This window comes from Phodopus roborovskii, unplaced genomic scaffold (genome assembly GCF_943737965.1).
Source record: "Phodopus roborovskii unplaced genomic scaffold, PHOROB, whole genome shotgun sequence".
Classification (NCBI taxonomy): domain Eukaryota; kingdom Metazoa; phylum Chordata; class Mammalia; order Rodentia; family Cricetidae; genus Phodopus; species Phodopus roborovskii.
In genome coordinates, this window is record NW_026126410.1 from 144,518 (window position 1) to 153,523 (window position 9,006).

Consider the following 9,006-nt stretch of genomic DNA (forward strand, 5'->3'; position numbering starts at 1 on the left):
TTTGAAACCATGCTGCAGATGCAGCTGAAGAACTCCTTAGGCTAAAGTGCACACTTTAAAATAGACTCCAAGTACAGACTGGAGCCAGCTGTTCCCCACCATAAATGGAAACACTTTGTTTTTCAGATGATCGCCCGGCTGGAACTAGAAGCGTAAGGGCTCCGGTTACTAAAGTCCACGGCGGAGCTGGCAGTGCCCCGAGGATGCCACTCTGTGACAAGTGTGGGAGTGGCATTGTGTACGTGTTACTCTTAACTCGGGAATTCACTCTGAGTCTTGTTGGCGGTTTTCCATTTCTTGTACTGCTAAACCTTTGTGTAGAAAAGGCGATTTTGGAAAAGTTAAATTTCTGCTCATTGACTTAAAAATAGAACATTTATAATGCGTATTTGGCCAGGGTGCCTTAGTCATAACCTTAAATTGTCATGGAATGTGAACCAGCAGTCTGCACCTTCAGAAATACTTTTGCGAAAAAAGATTCTGCCCAAATGTGTGTATGAAAACAATATCTAGGAATCATTATTTCCATTTTAAAAGTTAATTTCATTAATATTTAATCTTCAAATACTTGCTTTCCTATGTGGGAGAGAAACAAATGCAAGGACCATTGGGTTGTGAATTAAAATGCATTGTGTGACCAATTATTTTAATTATACAAATATCCAGATATAAATGTTTAAAATACAGTCAACTTTTTTGGTCAAGAAACTCCATGTGTAAACAGTTACCTTTGCTAACTTCAGATTATTCAAGTGAGTCCTATCATCTGAAGTGTGTTTCCTGTGGTCACTTCTCCCGTCCTTTTATCCCGTTCCCCCAGCACAAATAGAGACAAAATTTTCCCAGTTACCCAAGAGAACGGTGAGAGGAGGGGTCTCTGCTTAGAACACAGGGAACAGAGGGGGGTAAGGGAGTGGTTTAACAGCACCTCTGAAGACAAACAACTTATGGCATCACCAAAAGTAATTATTGCTCCTTTAAAAAAAGGAACAAAAAACAAAAATAGCGTCCCTGGTTAAGGTGAGCCCACCCAGTGGGTGTGCCATCTCTATTCAGTAGAGTAGATGCTAGACCTGGCATAGAAGGTCGGCAGGGGAACTTCCAACTGTGCAGCCTGCCGGTGGATTGGCTCAAAGTAACCACATATATTATGGCTCCCACTTACCACTTGTAAGGAAACTCAGGGCAGGACATGAGACAGAAGCCTCCTGTTCTCTAAATTACATCTTTGAGATTGTAAAGACTATGCACTAGCCAGTATCAGAGAGAAAGATGAGGTGATGGTCATATAAATCCCTGATGTGCACTGAGGTTCCTGGCTGTGAAACTGCCGAGCTTGGGGTGGCATCCTTTCCCTTCCTGGCCTGGTTTCACCCATGTCTGTACTTGTGTCTTCTCCCCACAGAGGTGCCGTTGTGAAGGCCCGGGATAAGTACCGGCACCCTGAGTGCTTTGTGTGCGCTGACTGTAATCTCAACCTCAAGCAGAAGGGCTACTTCTTTGTGGAAGGGGAGTTGTACTGTGAGACCCACGCGAGAGCCCGTACGAGACCCCCAGATGGCTACGACACCGTCACTCTGTACCCCAAAGCTTAAGTCCTTTGCAGACGAGGACACGCATGCACGCACCCATGCACACTTAACACTGGCTGATGATATGAATGGCTTTAGCAGAAGGAGCACCAACAGTCACCTCCAAACTGAAGCCAAGGCTTTTAGGCATAATAATGTAGTGAGGGAAAGAAATGGGGAGGCAAACGCCTGCCTAGTGACAAAAACGAGTATTATCTATCATTTGCAATTCTGTATCTTTGGGGACAGCAATGGTGACATTTAAAACAATAATGTTTCAATGTTATACTCCACAATTTCCATCTGTTATATAGCCATTGGATGTGTTAACACGTTGATATTTGGGGGAGTCGAGTTGTTTTCTTTTAAAATTGCTTTTGATAATTGTAGTAAGTAATGCCAAATAGCAATCTTGTATTCTGACAAAATCCACTGGTCTCTGTGTCTGTTTTTCCAAACGTGCTTGACAGGAAGACCCTTCCAGGATTTCTCTGTTGTGCCACTGGATAACACAGGCACAATAAATACACAAAGGATAGTGAATCAGTAATCAGATGATGCATTGTGTCAGCAAGAGAACCCACTCCTGTCTTAACATATCAACTAATCAATATTTTAAGAAATCCATGTCCTCCAGAGTTTTTACAGTTCAGTCCTTTGTATGTGTGGTAGGGATTGGGATGTGTTTGTGGTGGGTGGGAGGCTGAACAAGTGTGAGCTTGTTTGAAAGGAGACCAGAGATCAACCTTCCTATCATTCTTCAGGAGCCATCAACATAGGGTTTTGAAACAAGATCTCTCCCTGGGAGTCAGGGCTTGCCGATTCGGCTAGGATGACTGGTCCAGCAACCCCAGGGATCTGCCCTTCTCTGCATCCCAAGTAACCTTACAGAAGCTGTCAGCATCCCTGCCTTTTTATAAGAGTTCTGATAACCAAACTTTGTTGCTAGGCAATCACTTAGCTGACAGAAATACTTCCTCGGCTCCCTCGCTGTTTCTTATGGGCTCTAAGTATCTGCAGATGGAGAAGTATTGAAATTTTCTAGTTTCGGATAATTCAATATGTTTCCCATTATACATTTATTTTTGCTTTGGCTTGGGCTCTTTTCATCTTTTAGGTTTATTTATTTTATTGTATGTATGTGAGAATTTTGCCTGCGAGTATGTATATGTACCACGTGTGTGCCTGATGCCTACAGAGGTTTGAAGAGAGAGATGGGTCCCCTGAACTGGAGTTAGGGAAGGTTATGAGTCACTATGGAGGCACTAAACCCTATCCTCTGCAAGAGTGACAAGTGTTCTTCACTAACAAGCCCTGTCCCCAGCATGGGTTCTTTTGAAAGAATGTTGCTTTCACAAGAACACTCAGTGAAATGGAAAGCTCAAGGTCCCTCAGGATTGTTTCTCTCTCTGACTCGGCATCACCCTCTTCTGTAGCCCAAGATGACATCTCTTATGGGGGGACCCTCCTGGAGAAGGCAGCACTGCTGCCCTGCCGGCTTGCTGGTCCCCATTGCTGACCTCCATGCCTTTACTGTGAACTGGCTCTTGGCACAGTGCGGCCCGGGCCTTAACCTTGCCTCCTCTGTCACTTCCAAAACTCTTAGCTCAGTCTTCCAAGGAGTCTTGAATTTGGACATGAGCTCTTCCTGGCCCCTGGCCAGGGCAGTCTGTCAAGGAAGTCGTCCTGCTAAGACTCACCTTCTCAGTCACCTAAGGTAGCCCCAAAGCAAAAGTCCTTGCCTTGTACCTCTCACCTACGTGCCTCACTGGTGGCACTAGGACAGTTCTAAATGTGTCCTTTTAAAGGTCACACAGTAGAGAAGCAGTGAGATGGGCCCATGAGGACACCTCAGGTAGTCACTCAGTCATGCCTACCTGCTGCAGCTTGTTAACCTAGAGCACGTCTTCCTCCTAATGTGTCCAGTATGAGACACTTGACTGGCTCTTACCCTGTCTGACTCCCATAGGCATTTGAGATCTAGGATGTGAATTATGTAAAATGCATTTCACTTTTGTTCAAAGGTTATCTTTAAGAATTTGTCCCGAAAACAAAGTTTTAGAAGGTGGAAAATAAATGACTTAGAAAATCTAAGAAAATTAAAACCAAAAACAGCAACTGAGAAAATAGAAATACAAATAAATTTGCTTTCTAGACTCTGGAAAAGCATGAGAATTGACAGGACCAGGCACTCCTAAGCCATATGGGGCCACCAACAAGAAATAAATAGAAGTTTTTTAAAGACAAACTTAAAGAGTAGGTTTGCAGCTTAGTTGGTACAGTTCTTGCCTCCCAAACACAAAGCCCCAGAGTTGATCCTCAATTTTAATTCAAGTATGGGATGCATATCTGTAATCCTAGCCCTCTGGATGCAAAAACCACGAGGATCAGAAGTTCAAAGTCATCCTTAGCTACATAACACTTTCAGGATGGGGTACACAGGACACTGTGTCAAACCACAAGCAGCAACAAAGAAGTATCTAGTACCTACACCCCCACCCCCGCCAGTGAGCCCTCTATACTCACACCCTTCCAGTGAGTCAGTGAGCCCTACACAGAAAGAGGAAGCAGAACACTGTTGAACCAGAAAGGAAGCATGGAGGATGTCTATATACTTGACTGGACATAGAGTAAATTCAGACTGAATGGCTTATGAAGAAACATTAGGCAATGGTGTACACTGTGTTTTGGCCATAAGATGGTATTTTGCAAACTGGACATGGGGACATATGTCTGTAATCCCAGCAGGTGAGGCTGAGACAGAAACGTTGTCTTAAAATTGGGGGCTAGCCTGGGCTACCCATTGAGGCCTTTTCTCAATTCATCAGTCAGTCAATAAACACAGAAATAATGGTGGTTTTCTTTAAATTATAGTTCACATATTTTAAATAGAGTAGAGAACATAGTGAATTACACTCAGTTTTAATAAGAAACATTATTATAGTAAAATATGATAGTGTATGTAAAATCTGAAGTTTCAGAGAGATATGGGTATAATTATATAATTTAGATTATGATTAAGGCTTCTGAGATGTGCCCCAAAACTTTACCCTCATTATTTAGAATAAATACTATTCTTCAAACAATTCAGTCTTAAGTTTTTAATATGTAGAAGCATTAAATAGAATTAGTAAAGATAAAAGAATGACATACATTTTAAAATGTATGAGGTGAGACATAGAAATATCAATAATAAAAGCTGAAGTTTTTAAAAGCATTTTCTTAAACATTTTGTTTACTATTTTATGTGTATAGGTAATTTGCCTGCATGTATGTCTGTGTACCACATGTATACAGTGCCCACAGAGGTCAGAAAAAGAATTGGATTTCCTGGAACTAGAGTTACAGATGGTTATGAATTCACCATGTGGGTCCTGGAACTCAAACCTGGATCTTCTTGAAGAGCAGCCAACACTCTTAAACACTGAGCCATTTCTCCAGCCCCAAGAATGTTTTAAAGCAATTGAGTGAGAAAGAAATATTCTCCTTATATAGTATTTTGTCCTTCAGTAGTGAATTCACACCAGAAATTCTATGTAGAAACTCAAGTCATGAACAACAACAACAACCAAAAAAAAGGACAATTTTGGTTTGTCTTAGAGAAGAATATGTTCTTTTAGGGACAAAAGAAAGAGGTTTGGACATTGTTTAGGTTTACAAGCTCTAGAAAGTCAAAATAATCAACGTCACTCACTACCCATGTATTTCCGTGTTACGATATATTTTTACACCTGTTTAGAATAGGAACATAAAGCATATTAGTGCCCTCCATTAGCAGCTTACTCATCTCTACGTATGATAAAGTTTCTCAGTTGCCCAACCCAAAAACACCTGAGGTAAGCAGTTGCTTGGGCCTTTTTATTAACAACTCTAGTTACAAATGTTTGCCGTGGGGCTCAGAATATGACTAAGTGTCTTGTTCTTCCAGAAGACCCAAGTTCAGTTCCCAGCACCCACATGGGACAGCTCAAAACTGCTTGTCTCCAGCTCCAGGGAATAACTCTAACCATGGGCACAGGAACATATACAGACATACACACATAAATATGCAAATAAATAATAGTAGAAATATTTTTTAAAAACAAATGTTTGACAAGTTGTCCTTTGAACCAATCTGATTTTAGCCCTGAGAGAAGTTGCTTCTTGTAACTATTACCCTATTATTCTGTCATCATGGTGGAAAGTTCTTTTATTTCTGCTGTACGGTGGTTCAAATAAGAAAGGACATTGAGGAAAGAAGAAAGGGGTGAAGAGAAAGAATGCAAGCAAGCAAGTCTCACCTGCCCTACGTGGCTGTTTCACAGTCATGCTTGCAGATCTCTAATCACTGGGGGGAGGGACATGTCAATGAACACTGACAATCAAGAAATGGTTGTCATTTTACTGTGGCCATCTGTTTGCAGAGCTCCTGTGAGTGCTTCCTGTGAGTGATTTGTGAAACCATGTACCTTTAAGATACGCTACTTTATCATAATTACTTTTAGATTGGGGGAATATTATCAACTATTTTTATTTGATTACTTGATGAACAATCAAACATAAAATCAGGGGCAATTGAAATGACTCATTGGGTCAAGGCACTTGTTGCCAAGCCGGATGACCTGAGGTCAGATGCTCAAAGCCCACACAGAAGAGACTAACTCCTAAAACTTGCCCTCTGACCTTCACACTCAGTGTGTCACATGTATACCCATGTGCGCGCAGAGGCCGGCGGATCTCTGCTAATCTGAGTCCACTCTAGTCTACATAAATAGTTCTAGGCCAGCCAGAGCTAAAGAGTTAAGATACTGCTCTTCCTTTACCCCTCCCCCCCAAAAAAGGTTGTATGAAATAAAGCTCAGCAAGATGGTTCAGTGGGTAAATATTTTTGCTATGCAAGCCTGGAGACCGTAGTTCAATCCCCAGAACACATGAAAAGGTAAGGAAAAAACTAAGTCTACAAAGTTTCCCTCTAACACACACACACACACACACACACACACACACACACACACACACACACACACACACACACAATAATAATAATAATAATATAAAATGTTTTAAAATACTATGTAAAATATATTATTTTAAGATGAAAATTACTCCACTCTTTCTTTTAAAGAAAGTCAAGCAAGCAAAGCTTACTGAGAAGCTGGGCAGTGGTGGTACACACCTTTAATCCCAGCACTCAGGAGGCAGAGGCAGGCAGATCTCTATGAGTTCAAGGCCAGCCTGGTCTACAAGAGCTAGTTCCAGAACAGCTTCCAAAGCCACAGAGAAACCCTGTCTCAAAAAACAAAAACAAAAACAAAAACAAAACAAAACAAAACAAACAAAAAAGCAAATCTTACTGAGAAATAAAGAGGTGCCACCCTGTAGCTGAGAGAGGCCTTGATATGGACTTGCCCTCCATTCTTTAATTCTTTGATTATTCACCTAGCAAAGAAGTACACAGTTGATCTATTTCCACAGCAAAAGCAGAATTATGGTGTAAGTTTAGCATACCAAACCCTATTCAACTCACCCAGTCCCACTACCTTGTCTCCAAACAAGGCCTCTGGAAAGCAGTAATCAGCTGCCTACAAGCCAGAGCTGGTCCCTATCCTTTGTGGATCATGGCATTCCATCTCTCAGTAGACAGAGTCTGGTTGAAGTTAACACTGCCAAAACCTTAATGAGAACTCGGCATAGAGATGTTTTGATCTAGATCAAGCCTTGAGTGATAAACGTTACTTCTGTAAACAATTCCCTTCTCCATCAAAACACAAGCCTAAGGAATAACTGTCATATTGGTATATCCTCAGGGTGAGTCGGTGAGTGTCACACCACCGTAGATTCAATCTATGCCTAGTGATAGCCCTGTAATCCCAGGTTTAAAAAAAGATCTTATGAAGCTGAAAACCCCAGATGTCATGTAATCTGGTCAGAAATTGCTAAGAATAGATCTGACGAGCTTGTTTTTGTGCAATGCTCTTAAGTTTGTTCCAAATTCTTGAACCTGAAGCTGTTAGTCAGTGGGAAAAAGTCAATTTTTCTAAAAGGAAAATTCGAAGATTTTGAAGTATTGTAACTCTCAGCTTTAATAAAAAAAAGATAATGTAGATTTTAATTCTATCCCATAAGAACAGACTTCACAATAAAAAGTCAGGCTTTTTATAGGACTTTTGGAGGAATTGTCCAAGTACTGGGCCAGAGAAACCTTATCCTGACAAAATACACTTTGCTGTCTATGTGATATGAAGCTTAATTAAATAGAGAAACTGTTACTGAATAATGCAAGTAATATTAGTGACAGAATAAGATCCATTATTAACTACTAAATAACTGAAGAAACACTCATACAGATAATTATAAGTAAATTAGCAAGCCAAAGGTTTATGAAGAATGGAATATTACATAAGTCAAAAGCGTTTTAACAAACTATTTCTTAGTCCAAAAAGTACAGAGGTTCAGTGTTGATGTTTAATAAGGATCAGGAGAAACAAATAGGCCGAATAGATGTTTATTCAGGGAGAAATAACTTACAACATAGACTGATGAACACCAGCAGGTTCCTGGTCCCAAGGATGCCTCCGGATGTACCCCTGTCCCTGTCTGCAAGCAAGAGAGCTCTCCGAGCCCCCTCCTCAGCCTTAGTTCCCCCAGGTCACGTCCAGCCCTGTCTCCACCCCCCAATGGGCGTGGTCTACGCCACAGGTACGGACAAGGTGAATATCTCACTACAGTTCGGTATATTTACAGTAGAGACTAGTAGTCATCAAATGAAGGCCACGCTGATGGTGTAGGTGACAGTGCTTGCCACCTGATAGAACGCCATGAGGACAATCAGCCACCATGAAACCCCTACAAGGGTGCTGGACCTGAAACCACCCACTAGGAAAACATCCACAAAAGACAGACACATTTTGCAGAATGATTGGCCTAGAATAATCTAAAATGGTAAGGCTGAAGCTCAAAGTAAACCAAACCCATCGGGCTAAACTATATTAAACAAACAGATCATCACAATTAAATGTAATGCAGGCTCTTGGGCTTGAACCTGTGGCTCCCCAGGGCATTACTGCTAGAATTTCAGTGAGGTCTGAGGACTACAGAGTGGCTAAGCATCAGTGTTCATTTGTGAATATTAATGGCTGCACCTCACTTCTTTTCAGCATTCTTATGAGGTACATACCCAAGTGTTCAGGAGAGATGGCGTGTGAAGTTGGCAGTTCACTTTAGATAGCTCAGTTGGTGAACAGCTTGCCACACAATCACAAGGACCTGAGTTTGACACCCAGCACACATATAAAAACACAGGTAAAACAGCACATGCCTATGACCCAGTGCTTCGGGGATCCCCGGGGCTCACTGGCCAGCCAGTATAGACTGTGACTCTCAGGCTCAGTGAAAGATTCTGTCTCAGAAATATAAGGTAGTGATCAATAAAAGACTGTATACGACATAGACCTCT

The 9,006-nt window shown here is 41.5% G+C and overlaps 1 protein-coding gene across 3 annotated transcripts in view; it reads left to right on the forward strand.

Annotated features, from left to right (window-relative positions):
- The window catches only part of Pdlim3 (PDZ and LIM domain 3), a 30,462-nt gene extending 28,459 nt beyond the window's left edge, over window positions 1-2,003 (forward strand). For all 3 annotated transcript variants that reach the window (XM_051182353.1, XM_051182352.1, XM_051182354.1), the window contains 2 exons: window positions 127-238; window positions 1,406-2,003. In XM_051182353.1, the coding sequence (XP_051038310.1) occupies window positions 127-238; window positions 1,406-1,595 (302 nt within the window). In that variant the 3' untranslated portion in view covers window positions 1,596-2,003. The remainder of the gene's footprint in view (window positions 1-126; window positions 239-1,405) is intronic.
- Window positions 2,004-9,006: the final 7,003 nt, after the last annotated feature.